Here is a 27,698-nt window from a genome sequence, read left to right as displayed (position 1 = left end):
AACATCAAGAATATAATCATATACGAACAAAGGATGTTTAATTAAAAATGTAGTACTTCAATGTCATAGGTTAGCACAATACTGGTCAGTATTTTCTGTCCTCTCAGAGACACCAATCCAGAGACTGGCCGTACAGGTAACCTTTTTGGGGCATTGGACTCAGAGACTTATGGACACATGAAGACTTCGTGGGACCCTGAACCAGGATAATGCGATGGCAGAACAATAAAGTTGAAAAGAACCAATCTAAGAGACTATAGAATGTTCCAGGAAGACCAAGGTGAGAGACTGAACTACACTGTTTTGCTGCTGAGAATTTAACTGATGTTTTTCTATTTTCTGTTATAACTTCAAGACATGTGTGTCTCTGTCCACATTCTGCACGGCACCTGACCTTTCATGCCTGCTAATATGTTTTCCTGCGAGGTGAACATCAATGTGAGCGTTATAGTTGACAAACCAGATGAGAAGGAGACTGCAGAGATGTACCTGTCCATGTGAAGGAGGATCGAGCCTGCTAAACGTTTCCTGCATCAGTGGAGAAGTGCAGCTGCCATCAACATTCCTGCTGGCCATTTCCAGTGAGGAGAGCTCGTTCATCTAATTTTTTATGCAGCATAAACACATAGAGCTCTATATAAGCAATATTTTCTCTTGCTGGCCAGCACTTACTTTATTTTTCTTACTAAAGACAACAAAGAGACCATTTGATAATTTTAGTACTTTATTTCAAGGACTGAGAGGAGGACTTGGTATAAAAAAAGTGAAAGAAATATTATTTGTCCCGCACAGATAATAAGTGTGTTGAAGTGAAATAAGTTCATTGCCTGTATTCTAGAGTGAATTTTTACATTTTTTTGTTATCAGACAAAATTTATGTTAAAGGTATGGAGTAGGGTGTGTTTCAGTCCAGAGCTTTTGTAATAAGCTGAACTGGTTGATAGTAAACTGTTATCTGAACCTGAGTAAATTCTATTCATTGGTTAATTTACCCCTTCCTCTTTCACTCTGCTCCAGCGCGCTCACTGCGCTCCCAGCGCTGCTGGGGCAGGAAAAACAAAAGATTTGATTGGTTCAACTAAGTGACGCTTTTGCCGTAATACCTGGGGTAGAAGTAACGCCCAAAACACGCTGCCGGCATCTCTGCTTGGCTATGCATTTAAGCTGTATAACACTGCAAACATCGGAAAAAATGCTTCACGACAATTATCCATTTCGTCAAGTTATTAGATTGGGCAGGGATCCGGACAGAACCATCACTTGCTCCGGATTTGTACCGAGGTCCGCCATTTGGTGATGGCTGCCTTAAAATATTAAGAATCTCCAGAGGAAAATAATATATTTTATATTCTGTACTTGGAATTATCCACCACATATACTAAAACGCTTTTTATAGCACTTTCAGCCACTACAAATTCATAACAGGTAGGGATAAATGACAGAGTGACTTGCCGAGTTCAGGCTGTGGTTAGAAATAGAAATGCATCCTCACTCCACCCTTCAGAGGAATCCCACCCCTGGAAGTGTGGAAAGAAGATATTTAGAGAAGGTAATCTGTAAAAAGGGATTTGAAAAGAATGCAATTAAAAAAATGGCAAACATGGAGGGAAAAATTTTGCATTCACATTCTCAAAACTTTTCTTGATTGAGAGCTTTTTCAAAGTTCCATTTTTGAAACACGTATTTTTATCAAGTTCGATTTGTGAAACGCTTTCTTTGCTTGTGTGGAGATAAATTATGTGTGTGCATCATTATTATTATGTTCATAACCAGTGTGGGAAATAAAATGTATAACCTGTGTTAGTATAAGACATTGTGGCCTGCAGAATTGTTATTGCACAAACTTGGCCTTGAGTGTGATGAAGCAGAAAAATACTGAGAGCTGAAGGAGTATGTGAAAAGTAGAGACTGACTTACTCCCTGCTTATATCAGTAGATACGAGTGCAGGTGCTGGAACAATGACTGTCTAAATATGGTAAGCGGGAAAAAATGTGTACGTGACTATATGTGAGAAAATATTGTAATCAAGGGCGCTGCCCATTTTCATGTGTGTTTTAATAAAAGCAATGTGCCCAGTGAGAAGCTCTGAAGTCGTCTCGGTGTGTGGCCTGATCACATGAAAGCTTCCCCTTGTCCAGGTATTTTAATTACATACAGCTGTCTCCGTGTGATTTATTCTAAATGTGTGTAATTCCTCCAGGTTATGGTGAATAAACGAACGCGCAGAAGGCCTCTTTAAAGAGTTTCTTCAACACTTGTAATACTTTTGAAACAAAATTCTCTTCATACATATATTCAGTGGATGCATACTGACTCCAGAGAAGGCTGTGCTCTCTGCTGTATGGACACACGAGTTACCGTATTTTCCGCACTATAAGGCGCACCGGATTATAAGGCGCACCTTCAATGAATGGCCTATTTTAGAACTTCTTTCATATATAGGGCGCACCGGATTATAAGGCGCATAGAATAGAAGCTACTGCAGTAAAACGTTTGACTGGGGTTGCGTTATGCCTCCACTAGATGGAGCTGTGCTAAAGAGAATGTCAACAAAACAGTCAGATAAGTCAGTCAGTCAAACTTTATTAATACACTACAAACCAGCGTTCTGATAACTCCATTCACTCTCATGGTAAGGTCTCCTCTACATAGAATTCTATTGAATAGAGCCAACTGCACGTTAGGAATGCATTGGAGTCTATGAAGTTGAAATCAAACGTTAGTTAAAACGTGAAAGGGAACTTTTCCCTGATTCAGTAAACACGTAAAAGAAACAGTTTGATGCACTAAATCAAACGTTAGTATTGTTAACCTTTCCTGTTTCTGTCCCCTGACCGTAGTCTGATGACACAGGGGAGACGCTTTCTCCAGGGCCGAAGTTACTAGTTTCCTCGGGGTTAACTCCCTCACTCATACGTTGCTGAGTTGAGCATGAAGAAACAGCATCAAAACACTGAGTTGTTGACGAGATTCGGGGTTCTTTTTAATGACTTTGCAGCACGTAAAAACACAGGGCTTACAGACTCATACACCGCTGCTCCAGTCGCCGTCTCTACCCACCCCACACACACAATAATACCGACGTCACTCCTTCACTCTTGATTCTCAGCTACGGCAGCACACAGCGCCACCTCTGTCCAGAGGAGTAATGTCAACATCTTCCATACACACACACGAAACATACACCCCACACACTGAGCTTCTAATCACATATAGTTCAGGCAATTCCTGCAACAGTACATTCAAACGTTATACACACACAAGTGGTGTTGGACTAGGAGTAAGCACAGTACAGGTGTTTACCGCTATTACTTCGGCGACGCCCCTGACTACGGTAGCCGTAATGCTGCAAGCGGTGCGGCTTTGTAGTTTACCAGTCGTACTGAAACATTTTGACAGAGCGCCGTGTACAACCAGTATGGATAATTGGTTATATATGGTTAATTGGTTGAATTAACCATATATAAGGCGCTCCGGATTACAAGACGCACTGTCATTTTTTGAAAAAATTAAAGGTTTTTAAGTGCGCCTTATAGTGCGGAAAATACGGTACCTTCAGTTCTCTACACATATCTGTGAGATCAATGTTGCAAAATCAGACAGGCTTGTAAAGGAGCATTTTGTTAGCTTCATAGCATAATTGCCAAAGTTATATGAGTTGTAGAGCAGAATCTCTGTGCCTGCACTAAAGAATTTGTGAAGGTGTAATAGCAGGTTTGTACTGAGTGACAAAGAAATATACACAAGTTCTTTTTTCGTACTCAGGTACTGTATCTGGATGTATTTTGCACCATTTGTTTTTAATCAGAATGAACACAAATATGACTGTAAGAATTTTTTGATGTGACTTAAAGAAAATTATTTCTGCATATGTTATATTTCTGCATATGTTCTTAAGAGTCTGAAATGGTGTAACTGTTGTTTTGTATTTGTGAAAAAATCTAGAATTACACAAACTTCTGTAGCATTTGTGTCTGAGTTCCAGTCCACAGATACAAGTGCATGATTCTTTTTGCACCAGAATTATCTCTATATAATACCTTCACTAATCATAAAATAAAAAAATGCCATTGGCTGTTTAAAATCACAACTGAATAATTGTTATTATGGGGTGGGTGGAGAACCAATACCTAGAAGAAGAAAAAATGCTAAAAATGGTTTGATGCATCATCAAAACAAATATTTTTTTTCTTTCTGACTTTCCAAAAATTATGGGCAATGGCCAAACTTAGTCTTTAATGGTAACATGCAAGCATTTTTTACAAAAGAAATACAGAGAATACAAACAGTGCTTGGAATAAAAAGCTGTGTCATCTTAAAGGTTACCTCAAATACTTCCTTTTAAACATTTGGGATAGGTCTATGGGCTATAAAAAAACATGTTAATTACATTTTTCACACAAAATCATTCTCAGATAATGAAATTTCACCTCCTCAGTTCCCCCAACAGCACTTTGTACACTTTAAAATGGCTGCCAGCAGATGGACAACAGTACAGCCATACATCTGTCATCTGCAGATTTGCCACGAACAGTAGGGACAGAATTTTTCTTCAGTCTAAGTCTTTCTGCAAATCCTGACGTGTTCTGATGTAAGTCCTCAAAGCAGTCTGTGGTGAAGTGATTTGCGCAAACTAGTACTAGTACTTCGGCAATGTGGCTGGAACATTGCCCTTAAAAATAAAATGAAGCCACGAATCTCTGTTATCCAACAGTGGGAGAATGTGCATGGACACACGTGGGTCTTTGCAGCCAACAACAGAACATCTGCCTTTGAGAGTAGCTATTTTAAAGGTAAAACCAGCTGGCGAGATGTGATCCTCTACTGAAAATTAAGTGGGAGGAGCTTCGCTTCAGTTGCTAGTCAGGGCATGACTCAGGTATCATTTCTAGGTGCCAGTGTAATTGTGACATTGCAATTACACAGCTTTAGAAAGTGCATGTTTGCTAGAAAAAATGAAACATTCATTTATAGCCCAAAAACGGCTGAATGTTTTTTTTTTTTTGCGTTTGGACTAGAAGCTTTAGAGACCCAAATGGAAGTAAAAAAACAATCAAAAAGTGAATTTTGCATAATAGGTCCCCGTTGCAAAGTTTTTTAACAATCGGACGCTAGAGCATTTAAAAAAATATTTGCAGCAAAAAGTGTTATATATGCATGTAAATAAGTAAATAAAACAACATATTGCAGAGGGATTTGTAGAACCAAAATAATTCAATTTGGAACACCAAATTGTCTCTATAAATACGTAGCACAATGACATCTCCTAGGTTATCATGGCTGTGAAGCTATTACTTAGCAGCATATATTAAATCACCTTCAGTCCTCAAACTTCATGACTCCATCGAAGCCATGGTAGGTAAAGGTCTCCAGGGTGGCGCTACAAGTCTCATGAGCCAGGCATGCCATCCTGTTGTTCTCACAGCTGTCTTCAGCACCAGGGCTGAGATACACCGAATCTGTAGAATGGATCGATGGGTCCTCATCAAAGTAGTTATGTGGTCGTAGTATGACTCCACCACCATTACCCACCGTTACAGTGTTGGGAATGTCTTCAGCATGAGGAATATGAAGGAACCCTGTGGTCACCCAGGCAACAAGGTCCTGCATACACAATAAAACGTCTTTTAGGCAGGTTATACATTTAAAAATTTAGATTCTTTATGTAGTTGCATTCTATTATCAAATAATATTACAACATACTTGGTCTTCAATGCTTTCGTTGTCCTCAATATATTTGCTGAAGTCAACAGCTGGAGTCCAAATGTCATTTTGATTGTAAAGACTGCTGCTGGTTTGTTCTGAGTCCTTCTGTTTGGTGATGGCAACCTTATACCTGGGAAAAGACAGAAAGCGTGCTGTAGTAATCTGTTTTGAAATCCATTATAAACTTTACTAAGACTTTCAACGCTGTTCAGTGACCTTTAGTTTTTTTCTAGGGTTGTGCCCCAGCCATGTGATTAAAACATGAATTGAACTGTACACCAACAAAGAGAATGGTAAAAACTCTGAATCCCTAAATGTACCTAATTAGCCTACTTTTAGTACAGCCCAGGAAGGAGGAGTAACAGCAGGAAACCCTGTGATGTCATGGAACCACTAACAAAACACTTCTCCCAGCTACACCTCTTTGCCTTTACCCGCGGCAGAGCAGCTGATCACATTGGAGGGACAGTACACGACCACCTGGGCCACGTTTCAGAAAGTGGGGTTAACTAGCTCTGAGTAGAAAAGAGATACTCTGATTCATACTCTGGTTTAATTTGTGCTGTTGTTGGCTGCCACAACAATTCAAGAAAACTGAAAAACGAGTTAGAAACATTTTGCCTTGAGCATCGACAAATTTGAAAGGCTTGTCCATGCCCAGCGCTTTACCCACCCAATTCTATGCCGAAGAAGAAGAATTGGAAACTAGCATGGCTGGTGGCTTTAAGACCCAAAAACCCTTCAACGAGAATTTATGTTTGCTCCTTTCATTTTATCAATAAAAAGTCCACAGAATTACACCCCGACTCAGAGCTGTTTCTGGGCAGTGACCAGCCACCACCAAAGAAAAGAAGGCGGCTAATCTGGACCACTGTGAGCCAGATAGCTTCAACAGAAACACAGAATCTGTGGCTGGTGAGTGAAATAGTAAATGTGTTTTGTCCCTGTTTCACATTTTAATCATGCAATACTGAATACTTCACTGAATTATGGCTTATGGTGAATGGTGTTAGCATCAGCGTAGCTGGTTGCTGTTAAATGTGTTATGCAGTGTTAGTCTGGATGTTAGTACCTTATTAGCAGCTACATCTCAATTTTAAAGAAAGATTCAGCCTATGGTTAGTAATTAATACCAGCTGCATGCTGGTGTATATACTAGCTTCATTTAATGGTCCCAGAAAAGGTTTTTATTCTGTAAGCTGGTAAAATTCAACAATCCTCTTCCAAAATGCCAGCAAAACATTTTTTGTGTGCTCCAAAGTCAATAGGATTGAAAGATAGGGCAAAATTAGCCCCAGGGCTGTAAAAGTCTGTGGTTTGTGTTCATAAAGAACATGCTAATAGTTTTTTATTTATTGTATTATTTATTTAAGCACCCCCGACCATAACCAACCCAAACTTCAATTTGCCTTAATTAATGTTTACAACTGGTTCAAACTATAACATGTAACTAACATTCAAATTTTATTCCTTCTTCAACTGAAATTTATTCACTTTGAAACTGTTATTTATTATTACATCCTCTGATAGCCATGTAACATATGTACATATTTATATACATATACCCTCTCGCACTATTAACAGCATATTATATAGTATATATTTTCTATTGTACATATCATGCTTTCTGCAGTGTATATTACACCTTCTATATCACATCTCTTTTTTAAGAGAAAACCATCTTAAATGCCTTGTTATTTTTTTGTTTATCCTACTGTGGTGTATGGTAGCCCAGCACAAGCACCCTCAATTTTGTTGTGCCAGTTTCATATATCACAGAGCAGGGCTAGCAAGATCATGTCATGAACCTCACACGCGGTGAGACTCAAGGGTAATGGTGACACCTGGTACCACTGGAGTCAGTGTGCGACAACAGAAGCTCCACAGAGATCCCTCGCTGAGGTCCAGGAAAACCTAAGAGAAAACACCGGGAAGGAAGATCAAATTTCCCACACAACAGAAGGGGCAGAATAATCCCCAGGTGTGAGAACGCAAAGCTCTAGGTCAGTCTAACCTGAGAGCTGAAGAGAAGAAAGAACATCAGGAGAAGAGGCGGTAGTGATTGAGTGTCCCTCTCACTGAAAGTGGTAGAGTTTTCCCTCCCACTTGTAAAATACTTTTAAAAAAAAACTGAACTAAAACATTTGTATCTCTATTAATTTCTTTTTTACAGGTGTCAAAGATTATATTACTCACAAGTATTACCAGGAATAATCATGGGGAGCCAAAAGGTAGGACCAAAACCTTCTAAGGGTTGGTCATGGGATGTTTGTGTGTCATATCTTTTTGCATTATTACAGTGATTTTGGGTTTGTTTTGTGAACTTCCATTCCAGACATGCTCTGACAGCCACCAAACTGAGCAAATGTTCAAATGCGCAACCAATAAGGGAAAAGCGGACTGGTGTATGGCTAAAAACGAGGGGATAGAGCTCAAGTATGTTTGTGGGGCCACCACCACCTTTTCTTTTGACCTCTGTCTGGTAGTGAATTGCGGTAATGGCGGAACCGGGTGGGAAGGTTATGCCATTTATTTATGCATGGACGAAAGATGGTCTAAGTACTGTAAACAACGGAGGTACTCCTTGCCCAGGCCCCTACCATGTGGCTCTTGGAGCGGGGTGACTAGTTGGACGGGCTCTGGATGGACTCCTGATAAAAAGGCAGAGTACCCGGTAATTTGACGAATATCAGCATCCAGCGCGGCACGCTAGGTAGAACCATTGGCAACGGACGTAACCCCCTTATGCTCTCCATGCACGTTAACTGCACTCAACCCTCTGTAGAGTATTTTACTCTTGCAGTATGGCAGTCAGGAACAGACACATGGGAACCAATAAAAATTAATTTTCAAACACCGTCTGTGCACCAGGACAACACAATTACCGTCCCGCCGACAGTTAGGCCAAAAAATAAACCCCAGGTGATGGAACTTGATTATTCCACATTGAAACCTATAAAGGTAATCCAAATGGCAAAAGGATATACTGAAGATAACCTTTGGCTTCAGTGGATAGCACAAACAGCAAAAGAACAAAGCAAAGCTGATTGTGTGGCCTGTGCCTCGGCCCGACCACATCTTATCCCACCCTTCTATATCGAGGGGACACGTGGGGTTACAATTGTATGATACAACTAACTAAGGAGGACACACCAGCTAACTGTACCACACTAGCCAGCATTTTTCCTCCCATCCCCAATAGCACCAAAACAGGACCATTTACCCCTCAAAAAGGGAATGGCACTTACACTTGTTTTAATTTTACTGCTCAAAACCCTAAAATCAATGTGGGACAGATCCCCTTAGATTGGTGTAATAGGACCGCTTCAGGTGGGGGCATTGGACGTTGGGCAAGGTCAGGACTCTACTATTATTGCAGAGACCATAGACTGCTCACTAATATCCCACAAAAGACCATAGGATTGTGTGCCATGGTTAGGCTACAGGCACCACTGGTCCTGATAGGACCTAATATAACATCTGCCACGACCACTCATGATAAGACCAGGGTGTTAACACGTAGAAGAAGAAGGCGCGTCATGAAAAGGAGCGCACTACATTTCTACCCTATGGCACTTACATTGATGCCATAGGAGTACCTCGGGGAGTGCCAAATGAATATAAAATCGCAGATCAAGTCTCAGCAGGTTTTGAAAATATCCCAATAATTGCAGCCTTTTTCCCGGTGATCCCAAATAAGAATGTTGACCGCATCAACGACATCCATTACAATGTTTTACGTCTAGCTAACCTAACAAGGGATGCAATAGAAGGCCTGTCTGAACAATTGGCACCAACCTCCCTCATGTCTGTGCAAAACCGAATGGCATTAGATATGTTGTTAGCAGAAAAAGGGGGCGTCTGCGCGACGTTTGGAGATATGTGTTGCACTTTTATTCCCAACAACACTGCACCGGATGGTTCAGTGTCAAAGGCTTTAGAGGGACTTAAGACCCTCTCCGCAACCAGGCATGAACATTCTGGAATCGATAATCCCCTTGAGGAGTGGATGACGGGCATGGTTGGACACTGGAAGGGTTTGATAATGTCTTTGTTGATTTCTATTGCTGTGTTTGTAGCTATTATGGTGACGTGTGGGTGTTGCTGTGTGCCATGTATCCGTTCGCTGGTGGTAAGATGTATCACCTCCACTATTGAAGGGAAGGCTTCTCAGCATCCCACCATGATGACACTGCTAGAGGTAGACGGTGATGATGAGGAGCAGGAAGGCATGCTCAAGATTTAAAGTTGCTTAAAATATAATCTGCGGGCATTTTAGGGTGAAGTCTTATTGAGACTTCAAAAGGGGGTAATGTTGGAAACATTTAAAATACTTAATAGGGTCTGAATTGCTATGCTCAAGTTATGTTTAATAATGTGTGAAATAAAATGTATTGTGTAACTTAGTGGCCTGCCTAAACAGGCCTCTATGTGTGTTTGACTTAGATATAATTTGCCCGGCAACAGTGAAGATATGGAAACAGACAGTTGAACTGACATCTGATAAAGTGTATGTTTTTTCTTTGCATGTACACGCCTTGCTTTTGAATAAAAACTGCTGAAGCTGGGGAGGAGATCAGAAGTGTTCGTGGTGATGCAGCTGGAGCGGTACACTTCTCCCTGGCGAGGCAAAGAAACTTAACTGTGCAGTCTTGTGTTTTTATTTTTACTATAAAGTATAGCAGGACATAGCTTTACCAAAACAAACGAGCACGCAGGAGTTCTGGGGAACAACTCCAACACCTGTCCAAGTTAATCTGTCCCCTTGCTCCACCTGGTTTTCACTCGATATATTCACACCTGCTCTGTTTGTCTTCGCGGAAACATCTTTCACTCTCATGCTCATGTCTAGCTCTCATGTCTAGTTGTCTAACCAAGTCTTGTTTTTTTTTTATCATGCCATGCCTGTCTTGCCTACCCGTTTGTTTTGTTCCTGCCTCCTGCTGAGTGTGGTATTAAACCTTTTTTTTTTCACTTACCATCACGCTGCCTGCTCGTCTGCATTCTGGGGTCCAATTCCAAGTAAACCGTGACAGTATGTTTCCACCAAACATGGACCTCGCGGACAGTAGGCAGGAGAGCGCCAGGGATCGCTGGGTTAAGCAGCACATGAAGGAGGCAATGAGACTTCTGCCGACTGATTTGGAGGTTCTGCCGTCTCCTCTGCTGCTGGAACAGATGGAGCGTGAGGCGGCCAAGAGCCAGAGAGTTCGGGAGGGCTGTTCTGTCCCTCCGCCTCAGCTCCGACGTTCCCCACCTGCTTCCGTACCGGCAACAAAACCGCCATCTTCCTCCCGTCGCAAGAATCACCGTCATGCAGGGATTCCCAGCCGGTCGCCTGGCGTGGAGGTGGTTTCCCTGCCAGCTGATGTGAGGGCTGCAGCAAGTAAGCCCGCATCTTTGTCTGCCACAGCAATGTCAGCCAGGCTCGCTGCAGCAAGTGAGCCCGCATCTTCGTCTGCCACAGCACTGTCTGTCAGGCTTGCTGCACCTCCACCCACACCTGCCGAGCTGGAGCAGCGCTTGAGGTTCACTGCAAGCCAAATAAAGATCCTCAGGACGACTGGTCTCCTGTATTCCTTTCCTGAGCTGATGGAGAGGATAAGGCAGATAGAGATGGAGTATGAAACGGCAGTAAGGTTGTTTTACTGCCATCCTCCTTCATCCACACCAAGCCACATGAAAGCTGCTGCAGAGCGGCCCACGTCAAGTCTCCAGGAAGCTGCTGCAGAGTGGCGCACGTCAAGTCTCCAGGAAGCTGCTGCAGAGCAGCCCACGTCAAGTCTCCAGGAAGCTGCTGCAGAGCAGCCCACGTCAAGTCTCCAGGAAGCTGCCGCAGAGCAGCCCACGTCAAGTCTCCAGGAAGCTGCTGCAGAGCAGCCCACGTCAAGTCTCCAGGGAGCTGCTGCTGCTGCTGCTGCAGAGCAGCCTACGCCAGGACTCCAGGGAGCTGCTGCTGCTGCAGAGCAGCCCACGCCAGGACTCCAGGGAGCTGCTGCTGCTGCTGCAGAGCAGCCCACGCCAGGACTCAAGGGAGCTGCTGATGCTGCAGAGCAGCCCACATCAGGTCCACAGCCTGACACACCACAGCCTGACTCCAGGCCAGACACACCACAGCCTGACTCCAGGCCAGACACACCACAGCCTGACTCTAGGCCAGACACACCACAGCCTGACTCCAGACCAGACACACCACAGCCTGACTCCAGGCCAGACACACCACAGCCTCAGCCTGACTCCAGGCCAGACACACCACAGCCTCAGCCTGACTCCAGGCCAGACACACCACAGCCTGACCCTAAGTCAGCCTCAACCCCCTCCACACGGCGCAGAAGACGTCGTAAGAGGGACGCCCCGGCCCAAGTCATCAGGTGCCCCGGCAACGCCTCTGCTCACGCCACTGAGGGTCTCGGTGACACCTCAGCCCCTGCTCACGTCACTGAGGGTCCGGCCGACGCCTCAGCTCCTGCTCACGTCACTGAGGGTCCCGCCGACGCCTCAGCTCCTGCTCACGTCACTGAGGGTCCGGTTGACGCCTCAGCTCCTGCTCACGTCACTGAGGGTCCGGTCGACGCCTCAGCTCCTGCTCACGTCACTGAGGGTCTCGCCAACGCCTCAGCTCTTGCACACGTCACGGAGGGTCCGGTCGACGCCTCAGCTCCTGCTCACGTCACGGAGGGTCTGGTCGACGCCTCAGCTCCTGCTCACATCACGGAGAATCCCGTCGACGCCTCAGCTCCTGTTCCTAGTCTGCAGGAGTTTAAGGAACGTTTTGTCCTCGTTCTGGCTTTTGAACCCAGATCTGAGGGTTTGCCAGGCTCTGCTTCAGCCTCTGAGGGTTCGCCAGGCTCTGCTTCAGCCTCTGAGGGTTCGCCAGGCTCCACGCCTCTGGAGTTCAACAGAGTGTCTGGGAAGTCCTCTACTCTGCTCAGTCGGCCTCCACGTCTTTGGTGCAGGCCTGGTCGCCTGCCTGAACTCTGTGCCTGCTCGGGACGACCTCCTGGTCGCCCGCCTGAACTCTGTGCCTGCTCGGGACGGCCTCCTGGTCGCTCGCCTGAACTCTGTGCCTGCTCGGGACGACCTCCTGGTCGCCCGCCTGAACTCTTTGCCTGCTCGGGACGACCTCCTGGTCGCCCGCCTGAACTCTGTGCCTGCTCGGGACGATCTCCTGGTCGCCCACCTGAACTCTGTTTTTGGCCCTCCTACCAAGGCCCCCACCGCCCGCCCTGGTTGGGTTGTTTTTGTTTCTGGCCCTCCAACCGAGACCCCCACCGCCCGCCCTGGTCGAGTTGTTTTCTTTTTGTTTGGACTGTTGTGGGTGTCTGGTATCCGCCCTTAAGGGGGTGTTCTGTCATGATGTATGGTTGTTTGATTTTTGGTTTCGGGTTTCTTCTTATGTTTTTCAGAGTTAAGGTTTTGACTCGTTCTTTTGTTATTATTCTTCTTAGATTTTGAATCATGCTTCTGTTATTTTCCTGGTCATGCTTTAGTTTTGTCGTCTTGTTCATGTTTTGTTAAGTTTGGTTTTCGGATCTGGGTATGCTTTAGCTTCATGTTTTTCTAGTTTGTTTATTAGAGTCTCTGTTTTTGCCGCAGCCATGTTTTGTTCTGTCTGTCAATTAAGTTTATTCGGCTCACCCGTCCAAGTTAATCTGTCCCCTTGCTCCACCTGGTTTTCACTCGATATATTCACACCTGCTCCGTTTGTCTTCGCGGAAACATCTTTCACTCTCATGCTCATGTCTAGCTCTCATGTCTAGTTCTCTAACCAAGTCTTGTTTTTTTTTTATCATGCCATGCCTGACTTGCCTGCCCGTTTGTTTTGTTCCTGCCTCCTGCTGAGTGGGAGTGTTTGTTATTAAACCTTTTTTTTTTCACTTACCATCACGCTGCCTGCTCGTCTGCATTCTGGGGTCCAATTCCAAGTAAACCGTGACAGAACCGTGACAGGAGCAAAACGTTTCCTGACTCGCTCCTCCAAAACACCCCAAAGTGGCTCAATAATATTTAGATCTGGTGACTGTGCAGGCCATGGGAGATGTTCAACGTCACTTTCATGTTCATCAAACCAATCTTTCACCAGTCTTGCTGTGTGTATTGGTGCATTGTCATCCTGATACACGGTACCGCCTTCAGGATACAATGTTTGAACCATTGGATGCAAATGGTCCTCAAGAATGGTTCAGTAGTCCTTGGCAGTGACACGCCCATCTAGCACAAGTATTGGGCCAAGGGAATGCCATGATATGGCAGCCCAAACCATCACTGAGCCACCCCCATGCCTCACTCTGGGCATGCAACAGTCTGGGTGGGGCTTCTCCACACCGTAATTCTCTCGGATGTGGCGAAAACAGTAAAGGTGGACTCATCAGAGAACAATACATGTTTCACACTGTCCACATCCCAAGATTTGCGCTCCTTGCACCATTGAAACCGACGTTTGGCATTGGCATGAGTGACCAAAGGTTTGGCTAAAGCAGCCAGGCTGTGTATGTTGACCCTGTGGAGCTCCCAACGGACAGTTCTGGTGGAAACAGGAGAGTTGAGGTGCACATTTAATTCTGCTGTGATTTGGGCAGCCGGGATTTTATGTTTTTTGGAAAATATCCGGGTTAGCACCAGAACATCCCTTTCAGACAGCTTCCTCTTGCGTCCACAGTTAATCCTGTTGGATGTGGTTCGTCCGTCTTGGTGGTATGCTGACATTACCCTGGATACCGTGGCTCTTGATACATCACAAAGACTTGCTGTCTTGGTCACAGATGCGCCAGCAAGACGTGCACCAACAATTTGTCCTCTTTTGAACTCTGGTATGTCACCCATAATGTTGTGTGCATTTCAATATTTTGAGCAAAACTGTGCTCTTACCCTGCTAATTGAACCTTCACACTCTGCTCTTACTGGTGCAATGTGCAATCAATGAAGACTGGCTGGTCCAATTTAGCCTTGAAACCTCCCACACTAAAATGATAGGCGTTTCAGTTTCATTGTCCAATCCCTGTATATGACAAGAAAAGAAACCCAGAGTGAGTTTTAAAACCTTACACTTGGCCAAAGAAAAGGGGGGATGGGGTTTGCCATCTGTGAAAGATTATTATTATGCAACACAGCTCAGGGCAGTGATAAACTGGTGCAATGGAAAAATAATGAGGAAAAAACATTTTCCTTTCCAACACAAGTGGCTCTGGCTGACACTTGTATTCAGAGACATATAGATGAAGCTAGGAATCCATGGGTAGAATGCACTCTTAAGGTATGGAAAAATGTGGTGAAAGAATTCAGATTAGACAAAGACATTATAATATTCAAATGATATGCTTTTGACTCAGATTTTCTACCAAACAAATATGATTCCCGTTTTAAGACAAGAGGTTTAACGGTTATATTGTTTAAAAACGATATATTGCTCAGCTTTTAGACACTCAAAAGGAAATATTCCTAAGAGAATCATGGTTTTACAGTACTTACAATTAAGACACTATGATAAAAAAAAAGAGGGATGTGAGGAAGAATGGACATCAATCTGGAAAGCCCAATGGAAAGGAGCCAAAAATTTGGGTGGAAAACAATAATGTCGAAACAATTTGGGTGGAAAACAATAATGAGGTACTTTATTACTCAAAGCAAGAAAACACGCTATGATGGGGCGTCCCCTACCTGTTGGAGAAACTGCAGAAATCAGAATGCTAGCTTCTTTCACATTGTGGTACTGCCCTTTCTTAAAACAATATTGGACAGACATTCATGTAGCTTTACGGGACATTTTTTAATCTACCTTCCCCTTTGGAATAAAGACTATATTCTTTGGCTGTATACCACAGGATTGAACAAAGAAGGACAAACACTTGTTAAATATGTATTTGGTTGTAAGCAAGCCGACAATAACATGGAAATGACAGGAGACGACAACTCTGAGCAGTTGGACTGAAGTTACCATGGACATTTTATAAAATGGAGAAGGTAATAGCTGTAGTACATTACAAATTGGATTTTTGACTCATGCTGGAAAAGGTGGGCTCAATACATAATACTACAGAAGCCAAACATAACTTTGTAGTAAATGTAATATTCCAGGTCACCCCCAAAGGTTTTGTTCTACAACTTTAGTGTTGTCACTGGTGTGGAAATTTCAGTTGATGTAATTTCATACTATTTTGTAAGATAAGGTAGCCTTTTTGTCAAAATGGAGAAATTAACTTGTTACAGAAGCTCTTAGTAACACACAAGTAGGGTGCAGATAGTCAAGTAAATGTGCAATCAAAGAAGAACGAGGTAAATGTGCAAAAACAAATAGTAGTAATAGAATAGAATTAAATAACTTATGTACAATACGTAGTGGAGGTTATTGTGCTAAAGTGACAATGATTGCGGGTATTTACAAATGCAGAGGGTGTTCTACGAGTCATTATACTATAGAATTGAACAGTCTGACAGCGGTGGGGATAAAGGACCTATGGTAGCACTCCTTCTTGACCTGAGGGTGTTTCGGTGAGCCACTAAAGGAGCTGCTCAGCCTCTCTACAGTATGGTGCAGTGGGTGAGAGGTTATGTCCATAATGGATGTAAGCTTGACTAATATCCTCCTCTCACCCACCACCTCCATAGAGTCAAGTGGGCAGCCCAGGACAGAGCTGGTGCTGATGCTTTATTAGCACCCAGGTGCAAAATACAACAGGATTTTATCAACCAAAAGAGCAAAAAAGGCACAATAAAACAACTATAGGTGGGAAAGACTAGAGCAGGGGTGTCATTGCTGTTCACCTGCACGACGTTTCGTTACCAGGGAAGAGAGAAAGAGAGAGAGGGAGAAAAGTCACAGCTGTTTCCACTCTGCCGATCTATCAAAGCTTATCAAGGACGAACAATTTCAGGTGTCTCATTAAAGCTCAGTCAAATGATGAAAACAAAGTCAAACTGATATAGTGAGCCTGAACATTATTATAGTGTTATGTTAATGATTTTTTAGGTTTAAATGTCTGTTTATTGTAGTTTATTTCTGTTATAACAAAAGCAAGTATATTATTTTAGTTGATTTTGTATTTATTTAGATTACTTATTTTTCTGTTACTGCTCTCGGTGGAGGAGGACTCTTTTCTCCTGTCTCCCGCACTCCCCGTCTGCCCTGCTTCTGATCTGTGTCTTGTCTTCTTTCGGAGCCTCTCTTTGCATATTACCCGAATTGTGAATTATGGATCTGGTCAGCTGGTCTCTCAACACAATTGATCAAATTTGTACGATGGGAAGACAGGGTAAGGGAGAGCCCTCTTGTCCAGATGGGACATTCTTCTCTATATACACAATGGACTCCTGGCAGATAAGGAGGATTGTGTGTCTGAGAATGATGTCAGACATAATTGGATTTCTGCTTTTCGGAGTTTGAGGTTACCTGGGATATCGTGAAATTTGGAAACGTCAGCAGCAGTTCTGGCCATTGCAAGGCTGCCTAGCTTATGTGAAGGGATCTGCAGAGCTATCAACACTCAGACTGAAATGTCAAGGGAGCAGAAACGCAAACTGGATGTGATCCTACAAGATCGCAAGCTGGCTGCGGTTCCTGGACTCAGAGGTGAAATGGGATAAATCTTGGAGAAGTTGCATGCTCGGATCTGGCAAAAGACCAGGAATTTGGGTGTTTGGATTCGCCTTTGAGAAGCACCAGTGAGACTCTCAAGGCTGACGGAAAATTAAGAGTCAGCCTGACCCAAATAATAGTTTTTTTTCTGAATCTGGCTCCCCTGCACGGCCTTGATGGCTGGCTATCTTTGACTTCTCCTGGAAGTTATGTAAACATGACGCTCTGCTCCCTCTGCCCCCTCGCTTCCCTGAGGACATCTGTGGACCTGCTCAGAACTTTGTGGCCGGTTGATGAACATTCCAACGTACCATCAAGGACAATGGCCTCTGAGACAGTGCTTCATGGACTTACTTGCACACACTCACATGCACACACACACATGCTCAAGATAAATTTACATATTTACTGTAACCCTGGATTTACCAGTGGTCCAGTCTGGTCCACTGCGAAACCCGGAAGACCTCCAAGTACCATACGCAGATCGTGCAATAAAAGCTACTGATAAATGCGGTAGCAAGTCCAGGACAACTCATTCTGTGGAAGTCAAACCAGTTAAAACTGCTTAAATTTTCATTTTATACATCCAGATATCTTCATGTGTTCAACAATGGGTGAGTTCACTGGGTGCAGAGAAGCTGTTTGTTGCTTAATTTGGAGCATTTCATGTTTAACTGCTCAGTTTATAATACCTCAGTTAATGTTTATAACCCAGTAACTGATCTTATTGAACTAATGTAAACAACTGCTAATATATACACATGTATTTATAGATATATCTGTGTATTTATTAATATAGCAAGATGTAGTCATTCCTTAGTGAGTTATTTCTAAAATCCTTGTGCTCGTTCTGTTTTCTGGTGAAAAATAGACTTTGCTCGAATAAGACGGCCATTCGAACGCCACAGGACTTGTGCTCTGCCATCTGATGACAACTGACTTTCTTCTCCTGACTCTGCTTGCTTCTCTCTGTGATAGTGACTGAAATATATCTAAAGAAATATCAGATTCTTCGATGCTGTCTGTGTTGCTGCCATTGTAGCAGCAGTCAGTTTACTTGCGGGGGTTCCCCTCTGACATCATAAAAGAGCGCAACAAAATCGCAAAGGAGTAGTCTGGAAATGCCTTTTTAGTGAAATTGATGACCATATATCTCAACAACTGTTCATTCTAGTGGCATGAATTTACTTTTTAAAATATTGTATCAATGTTTCCTTTCCATAAATGTAATTGGATTTATCATTGAAAAATTCGATGTCACAGGCACTTTAATGTCAGTCATTGAAAACAGGGAAAAAAGCTAAGTATGTCAAATGTTGTCAAATGTCAAATACTTGGATACGGCCCTCTTGAACTGCCAGCTTCTTCTCCAATGACCTTTTATGAATGACCCCAGCTTGTGAAAGGAGTCACTGACTGTCTCCTGGTGAAGTGTAAAATCAGTAACCCTCCTGATGATGGTATTGGCTAAAATATAATATTATTATTATATCTGTATTAAAAATATTTTTTATTGGTCTGATGTAATATTCAAACATTTCTTATACATATGTATGGCAGAATCATCAAAATCTCAGAAATACACACATTCTCATTTATTGAGTTGCACTTTTTATATAATATAAAAATGTAGCAAAGACAGCTCGTTAAGAAGATATTATGAATTAAATGAATTTCCAAAAGTGTTTATATTAATTACATTCTGTTGTTTAATGACTTTTTTTAGCTGTTTTTTGTACATTGCTCCCCGAATGTAAAAAAAACAACCTGTTATTATACATAGATTATGGGTTAAAACGTTGTTGAATAACTTGTTAGACCATCGTTCATTTGACAGGAAACAAAATACTACTACGCCTCCCAGCATGCAATGCAGCTCTGACGGCAACGCCAGTGATAAATAGCAGTGGAAGCCAAAGTTGACACTATTCCAGTGTCAACTGTCGTCGGTCACGATAAAATTCCTCCAGTTGGAGATAAAATGATACAATTTAGTTCAATTTCATTTCATTATATTGATTTTATGATGTGCACAATTGTACATATTGATGATATACAGGGTAAATCTCATGACCAAAGGCTATGTTATATGCAGAAAGAGTCCAACAATGCAAATCGGCACGTTTATTTGACCAGATTTTTGCTGCAGTTATAGTTAAGATATTGATGAATACAACCTGGTGCTTCTACTAGGATTTCCAAAAGATTTTCATTGTTTTGCAATGTTCTTTTAATTTTTTCTTTATTTAATCACAAATAAATTAGACATAAATTAGTAAAAGTTACAATAGTTGTTCCACTTGAAAAATATTCTTTAATGTCTTACTTTTACACAGGTAGCAAGAGTTTGCATGTAGACCTTATAACTGTGGAGCTATACATAATTTATTTAAGTTATGTAATTTCAGATGGAAATGCCTCTAAAACCCCTCAGGGTTTCACAGGTTAAGTGCTGTGAGCCCAATAATCACAACATCAGAGTGTTGTATTGACTGCAGGTTATTAGAATGTATTGTGCTTTTCTAAAATACTTGAGCTACGTAACTGAGATGGAGCTGATTCGGTTATATGTAGAATGCAATGGACTATAATACATTTGTTTACCGTTTCCAAAAATGGGTACATAAAAAAAAAGATTTTATATCTGTGTCAAAAATAACACATTTTAACACATCTTTGTGTTGCTTTCTGAGGCAGAATAGTGGTTTTAAAATGACAAGAACATTATTTGTATCATAAAAGACAGTATGTGTTGTCCCTGATCTGATTCAGCACATATGTTAAAATTTAACATATCACGTGTTGTTTTTAACACATCAGTTTTAAGAGTATGACTGAATAAGGAACAGCCAAACAACTCTGCTTCTTAGCATGTTAAAGATCACATAATGTCATATTTTCCCAAAAGACTGGTTTGCCTTCGGTTTAAAAGTGACTTCCATGGGATAGTTTGTTTTATGTGCTGTCTTGTGAAATTTTTACCAGTAGGCAGGATAGAAATAGCAGGAGAATCAGTGAGATTTCACCATCAAGAAGTCATAGCTTCTCCACATGGGGCCACTCCATGAGTGAATTTCTCAATTTTCTAGTATTCCAAGCCTCTCACCTCCCAACTATTGATTGGACTACCTACTGCAGTCTAATACCAAAATCAGGACAAACAATGTGTTTATTTAGATGTTTATTTACCATCTGATAAAGTTGTAGGGGTATGTAACTCGGTTTTATTGGAGTTTACTGGCTGTGAATATGGTTTAGATGTATGTTTCTCTTTTGCTCTATTTTAAGGTAAAAACATTGTTTTGAGGGGTTTAATAGCTGTGTAGACACAGTGCTTTATTTTGAATGCTGTACATTTTTTATTTGTATATAAAAGATGTTTATGGCTTGTAAGGAGGAGCAGCCAGCGTTCGACCACCTTTGCATTTGCCTCGTCCCTCGCATTGCAGCCTGACAACGATAACAACATTACCACAATGCAGAGTCCCATGGTGTAGAGAGACACAATCCCTTATGGGAAGGTGTACAATTGAAAGTGTGAAACTACTTTATTATTCAAGGACTGAAGCCTCTGTATATTGGTTGAGCGCTCAACAATACTCAACACGCGGTGCCCCCACTTCTAACATAGTTAAATCATAAACCAGGCAAAATCTAACGTTACATAAGGTACTAAATTAGAATGTACCTTTTGTGCATGAATAAAAATGCTGTTTACAAAATTACTAAAATATGTCAAGATGTTAAAAACGGGTAAAGAATCCGAAACCTTTTTGCTCAGAGAAGCAACATAATGTAAACAGGTCAAGGAATGAGACCAGATGCTGCACAAAAGTACAGTGATTGTGTTCGCACATGTAAATAAGGTATAAATAAAATACAAACATTTGTATACACACACTTGTGTGAAAATGACAAAAAAAGAAAGAATATTCAAAACAGAAAAACAACACAACATAAAGCATAATGAGTAAACTGAGTCCAGAGAGTTTTTTTGCATTCTACTCATAGCTTGGAAAAACAAATTACTGTAACCCTGCTCAGGTCTGTTATGTTTATAATGCTTTTCCCAGTGAAAGTCTCAGCCTTGGATGGCAAGCACATACAGTGCCTTGCGAAAGTACTCGGCCCCCTTGAACAGGTCAACCTCTTGCCACACTTCAGGCTTCAAACATAAAGATATAAAATTCTAATGTTTTGTGAAGGATCAACAACAAGTGGGACACAATCGTGAAGTGGAATGAAATTTATTGGATGTGTCAATATTATTCGGCCCCCTTGCGTTAATATTTTATAGCGCCACCCTTTGCTGCAATTACAGCTGCAAGTCGCTTGGGGTTTGTCTCTATCAGTTTTGCACATCAAGAGACTGAAATTCTTGCCCATTCTTCCTTGCAAAACAGCTGGAGCTCAGTGAGGTTGGATGGAGAGCGTTCGTGAACAGCAGTCTTCAGCTCTTTCCACACATTCTCGATTGGATTCAGGTCTGGACTTTGACTTGGCCATTCCAACACCTGGATACATTTATTTGTGAACCATTCCATTGTAAATTTGGCTTTATGTTTTGGATCATTGTCTTGTTGGAAGATAAATCTCCGTCCCAGTCTCAGGTCTCTTGCAGACTCCAACAGGTTTTCTTCCAGAATGGTCCTGTATTTGGCCCCATCCATCTTTCCATCAATTTTGACCATCTTCCCTGTCCCTGCTGACAAAAAGCAGGCCCAAACCATGATGCTGCCACCACCATGTTTGACAGTGGGGATGATGTGTTCAGGGTGATGAGCTGTGTTGCTTTTACGGCAAACATATTGTTTTGCATTGTGGCCAAACAGTTCGATTTTGGTTTCATCTGACCAGAGCACCTTCTTCCACATGTTTGGTGTGTCTCCCAGGTGGCTTGTGGCAAACTTTAAACAAGACTTTTTATGGATATCTTTGAGAAATGAGGGGGGGGGTTGTCGACATTTGGTAGTGAATGGTTTTCAGAATACTAATACGATGAAGATGCTTGCTGGGCACCCTGGAACAAGGACCTGATGTGTAGGACTGTACTGGGGGAGACAGGAGTCATTTTCCACAAGTTAACTGAGGATCCGGTCTCCTAGCCATTTGAAATGCTGAGGTGGACCGGGAGGATGGGGACCACAACATTATTCTTGGTGACTGGAGGGCAAAACAACAGGTGGAGGAAGTATCCCAGGGCCAGGCACCCAACAGAGATAATGACATGGGCAAAGTAATGAAGAAATATCTAACGGAAGCAGGTTTAGAGAAGCAGGTTCATATGGAAAGAAAAAGATTTAAACCTGAAAAATAAAACTTTGTTCAAAAGAAAAAAAATTCAAACCTAAAAAAAAACTGTTTGTTCAAAAAAATATATATTGGAACCTGAAAACCTGAACGTCCCCCCCAAAAAATGTGAAAACTGAAAAAAAAAGTTTTGCAACTGAAAAAAACAACAGATGTGAAACTGGAAAAAAACAAGTTCAAAACTACTTTTCAGATTCAAGTTTTTTTTCAAACTTGCAGATTTTTTTTTTTCGACTTCAGACTTCTGGCCCTGTTTTGGCGTGGGGGGCGGGGCCTCAGATCACAGGGTTGTGGAATCATGACTGACAGCTCAACACAGCGGCTGAACAACAGCTGCTGCATTAAGGGACCGTGGGAACTGGAATGATCTGTAATACATCATCAATATTCTATATATATGTGATTGGTTTTGAAAGATAACATGCTTCACCGATAGAAGCAGCTTACGTGAAGAGAAAATATGATCTTGACAGATTTGTACAGCATTTTAAGTCTGTGTTGGAGATTTCCCATGCTCTCAACATAAAGCAAAAGAACCGCCAGACTAAGCGGCGGTGTGAAAACAATTGCAAAACGAGCCGGTATTTTCCGAATATCCTTGCATAATTAAGCCTGGACTTGTTTTCACATGGACTGGACTTGGGTTACGGTTTCTGGTGCATTTTTGATTTAAACGTGTTTGGTCTTCATTTAGTGAAGTGACTCACAGCCAGGGGCAAACTGGCATACGGGGCAACCGAGGAAATCCCCGGTGGACCGCTGGCTTAGTGGGACAGTGGTGTATACAGGTCCTTCTCAAAATATTAGCATATTGTGATAAAGTTCATTATTTTCCAAAATGTCATGATGAAAATTTAACATTCATATATTTTAGATTCATTGCACACTAACTGAAATATTTCAGGTCTTTTATTGTCTTAATACGGATGATTTTGGCATACAGCTCATGAAAACCCAAAATTCCTATCTCACAAAATTAGCATATTTCATCCGACCAATAAAAGAAAAGTATTTTTAATACAAAGAAAATCAACCTTCAAATAATTATGCACTCAATACTTGGTCGGGAATCCTTTGGCAGAAATGACTGCTTCAATGCGGCGTGGCATGGAGGCAATCAGCCTGAGGTCTTATGGAGGCCCAGGATGCTTCGATAGCGGCCTTTAGCTCATCCAGTGTTGGGTCTTGAGTCTCTCAATGTTCTCTTCACAATATCCCACAGATTCTCTATGGGGTTCAGGTCAGGAGAGTTGGCAGGCCAATTGAGCACAGTGATACCATGGTCAGTAAACCATTTACCAGTGGTTTTGGCACTGTGAGCAGGTGCCAGGTCGTGCTGAAAAATGAAATCTTCATCTCCATAAAGCTTTTCAGCAGATGGAAGCATGAAGTGCTCCAAAATCTCCTGATAGCTAGCTGCATTGACCCTGCCCTTGATAAAACACAGTGGACCAACACCAGTAGCTGACACGGCACCCCAGACTATCACTGACTGTGGGTACTTGACACTGGACTTCTGGCATTTTGGCATTTCCTTCTCCCCAGTCTTCCTCCAGACTCTGGCACCTTGATTTCCGAATGACATGCAGAATTTGCTTTCATCCGAAAAAAGTACTTTGGACCACTGAGCAACAGTCCAGTGCTGCTTCTCTGTAGCCCAGGTCAGGCGCTTCTGCCGCTGTTTCTGGTTCAAAAGTGGCTTGACCTGGGGAATGCGGCACCTGTAGCCCATTTCCTGCACACGCCTGTGCACGGTGGCTCTGGATGTTTCTACTCCAGACTCAGTCCACTGCTTCCGCAGGTCCCCCAAGGTCTGGAATCGGCCCTTCTCCACAATCTTCCTCAGGGTCCGGTCACCTCTTCTCGTTATGCAGCGTTTTCTGCCACACTTTTTCTTCCCACAGACTTCCCACTGAGGTGCCTTGATACAGCACTCTGGGAACAGCCTATTCGTTCAGAAACCTCTTTCTGTGTCTTACTCTCTTGCTTGAGGGTGTCAATAGTGGCCTTCTGGACAGCAGTCAGGTCGGCAGTCTTACCCATGATTGGGGTTTTGAGTGATGAACCAGGCTGGGAGTTTTAAAGGCCTCAGGAATCTTTTGCAGGTGTTTAGAGTTAACTCGTTGATTCAGATGATTAGGTTCATAGCTCGTTTAGAGACCCTTTTAATGATATGCTAATTTTGTGAGACAGGAATTTTGGGTTTTCATGAGCTGTATGCCAAAATCATCCGTATTAAGACAATAAAAGACCTGAAATATTTCAGTTAGTGTGCAATGAATCTAAAATATATGAATGTTAAATTTGCATCATTACATTATGGAAAATAAAGAACTTTATCACAATATGCTAATATTTTGAGAAGGACCTGTATATATATATATATATATATATATATATATATACTTGCCCTGTGATGGACTGGCGACCTGTCCAGGGTGTACCCTGCCTCTCGCCCATAGACTGCTGGAGATAGGCACCAGCTTCCCCGCGACCCACTATGGAATAAGCGGTAGAAAATGACTGACTGACTGACTATATATATATATATAAATAGTTTTTAATAATTGCCACTGTTTGTTTTAGGCTTTTTTTTCGGATCTCCGCTCTTGATTGTGAGCTCAGCTGACTGCCCTGCAGCACATGTTCATGTGTTACAGATCAGCTGTTCGCCAGCACGCAGCAGAGCTGATCTGCCTGACTGGAGCAGAGGAAAGGTTTGTCCAAGCTAGCGCACCCTGTTGGCAGTCAGACCTCTCGGAGTTTCTCCGGTCCTTGGTCCCCAGAAGCGATCAGACTCTATCTAACACTGACTCTTAAAGGAACGACTCTCAAACAGTTTCTAACTTTCAGCTCCTTTAATCTAAATTTGGCAGAGGAATTATTACAGAGATCAGCGACGAGGCTCGTCTCGGACCGTTGCGTCTGTGAAAGGATGACGAAGAGCCCCGAAAGAAGGTCACATGTAGTTTTATATCTGGCACTCCGATCCAATGGATGTGCCCTCCCTCAGTGTTTATCAGTAGACTATGTGTCACCATTGTGGTGTCTATCTGGTACATTGTGTAGTAGCGGGTGTCCATCCTTAATCTAAGTGTGCTGCTGCATTCTAATCAAACCAGTTACAGCCTGCTCCACCATCAAACCCAGTCCCCCGGCCACAGGTCATTCATGAAAAACCTTGGGCCATTTATCCTTGTAATGTGTGTCGATGAGCATTCTTGTCCTATTCTAACAAAAATGAAACATTAGAACTTATGCCTCATATCATTATGGTATACAGGGGTTGGACAATGAAACTGAAACACCTGGTTTTAGACCACAATAATTTATTAGTATGGTGTAGGGCCTCCTTTTGCGGCCAATACAGCGTGAATTCGTCTTGGGAATGACATATACAAGTCCTGCACAGTGGTCAGAGGGATTTTAAGCCATTCTTCTTGCAGGATAGTGGCCAGGTCAATACGTGATACTGGTTGAGGAAAACGTTTCCTGACTCGCTCCTCCAAAACACCCCAAAGTGGCTCAATAATATTTAGATCTGGTGACTGTGCAGGCCATGGGAGATGTTCAACTTCACTTTCCTGTTCATCAAACCAATCTTTCACCAGTCTTGCTGTGTGTATTGGTGCATTGTCATCCTGATACACGGCACCGCCTTCAGGATACAATGTTTGAACCATTGGATGCACATGGTCCTCAAGAATGTTTCGGTAGTCCTTGGCAGTGACTAGCACAAGTATTGGGCCAAGGGAATGCCATGATATGGCAGCCCAAATCATCACTCTGGGCATGCAACAGTCTGGGTGATTCAAGATATTGTGAATCATGGGGCAACATAAAAAAAACATTTAATCATGGGACGGTTGTGAAGGAATGCTCATCAGAGAACAATACATGTTTCACATTGTCCACAGCCCAATATTTGCGCTCTTTGCACCATTGAAACCGACATTTGGCCTTGGCATGAGTGACCAAAGGTTTGGCTATAGCAGCCCGGCCGTGTATATTGACCCTGTGGAGCTCCCAACAGACAGTTCTGGTGGAAACAGGAGAGTTGAGGTGCACATTTAATTCTGCCGTGATTTGGGCAGCCGTGGTTTTATGTTTTTTGGATACAATCTGGGTTAGCACGCGAACATCCCTTTCAGACAGCTTCCTCTTGCGTCCACAGTTAATCCTGTTGGATGTGGTTCGTCCTTCTTGGTGGTATAGTGACATTACCCTGGATACCGTGGCTCTTGATACATCACAAAGACTTGCTGTCTTGGTCACAGATGCGCCAGCAAGACGTGCACCAACAATGTGTCCTCTTTTGAACTCTGGTATGTCACCCATAATGTTGTGTGCATTTCAATATTTTGAGCAAAACTGTGCTCTAACCCTGCTAATTGAACCTTCACACTCTGCTCTTACTGGTGCAATGCGCAATCAATGAAGACTGGCTACCAGGCTTGTCCAATTTATCCATGAAAGCTCCCACACTAAAATGACAGGTGTTTCAGTTTCATTGTCCAACCCCTGTAAATGGGTCATATAAATAAAGGTTATCCTTAACAGGTTGATATGGCATAGTTTAGGGCACAATGATCCAGAAAAATATCAGCATCCCAGAAACTGTCGCCTCTTGCGTACTTGATATCGCGCTCGCCCTGCGTCTGTGCAGGACAGTGGGCCAGTGATTCAGCTCGTGGGCCGGTGGTTCACGGGCTGAAGTGAACCACCGGCCCACCGCCCTGCGTCTGTGAAAGGCGGTTATTAAAAACGAAACATTCAGAAAATAAGAAATGCCTAAGCCTACGGTCCACCGGGATTTCACCGTATGCTAGTTTGACCCTGGCTGTGAGTCACTTCACTAAATGAAGACCAAAAACGCTTTAATCAAAAATGCACCAGAAACCGAAACCAGTCCATGTGAAAACAAGTCCAGGCTTAATTATTCAAGGATATTCGGAAAATACCGGCTCGTTTTGCATCTGGTTTCATTCTAGTCTACCGGTTCTTTTGCTTTACGTTGAGAGCATGGGAAATCTCCAACATGGACTTAAAGTGCTGTGCAAATCATATTTTCTCTATGCAGCTAGCTATCAGGAGATTTTGGAGCACTTC

The 27,698-nt window shown here is 42.6% G+C and overlaps 1 protein-coding gene across 1 annotated transcript in view; it reads right to left on the bottom strand.

The window, feature by feature from the left end:
* Positions 1–4,222: 4,222 nt before the first annotated feature.
* LOC124863404 (primary amine oxidase, liver isozyme-like) overlaps positions 4,223–27,698 on the bottom strand; it is a 50,758-nt gene continuing 27,282 nt past the window's right edge. The window contains exons 4-5 of the mRNA XM_047357765.1: positions 5,705–5,837; positions 4,223–5,605 (exon numbers count right to left, since the gene is read on the bottom strand). Coding sequence (XP_047213721.1) covers positions 5,321–5,605; positions 5,705–5,837 — 418 coding nt within the window. The 3' untranslated portion in view covers positions 4,223–5,320. The remainder of the gene's footprint in view (positions 5,606–5,704; positions 5,838–27,698) is intronic.

The sequence above is a fragment of the Girardinichthys multiradiatus genome, chromosome X (genome assembly GCF_021462225.1).
Source record: "Girardinichthys multiradiatus isolate DD_20200921_A chromosome X, DD_fGirMul_XY1, whole genome shotgun sequence".
Lineage (NCBI taxonomy): Eukaryota > Metazoa > Chordata > Actinopteri > Cyprinodontiformes > Goodeidae > Girardinichthys > Girardinichthys multiradiatus.
Note: the sequence above shows the minus strand (reverse complement) of the source record. Positions and strands in the feature narration are given on the sequence as shown.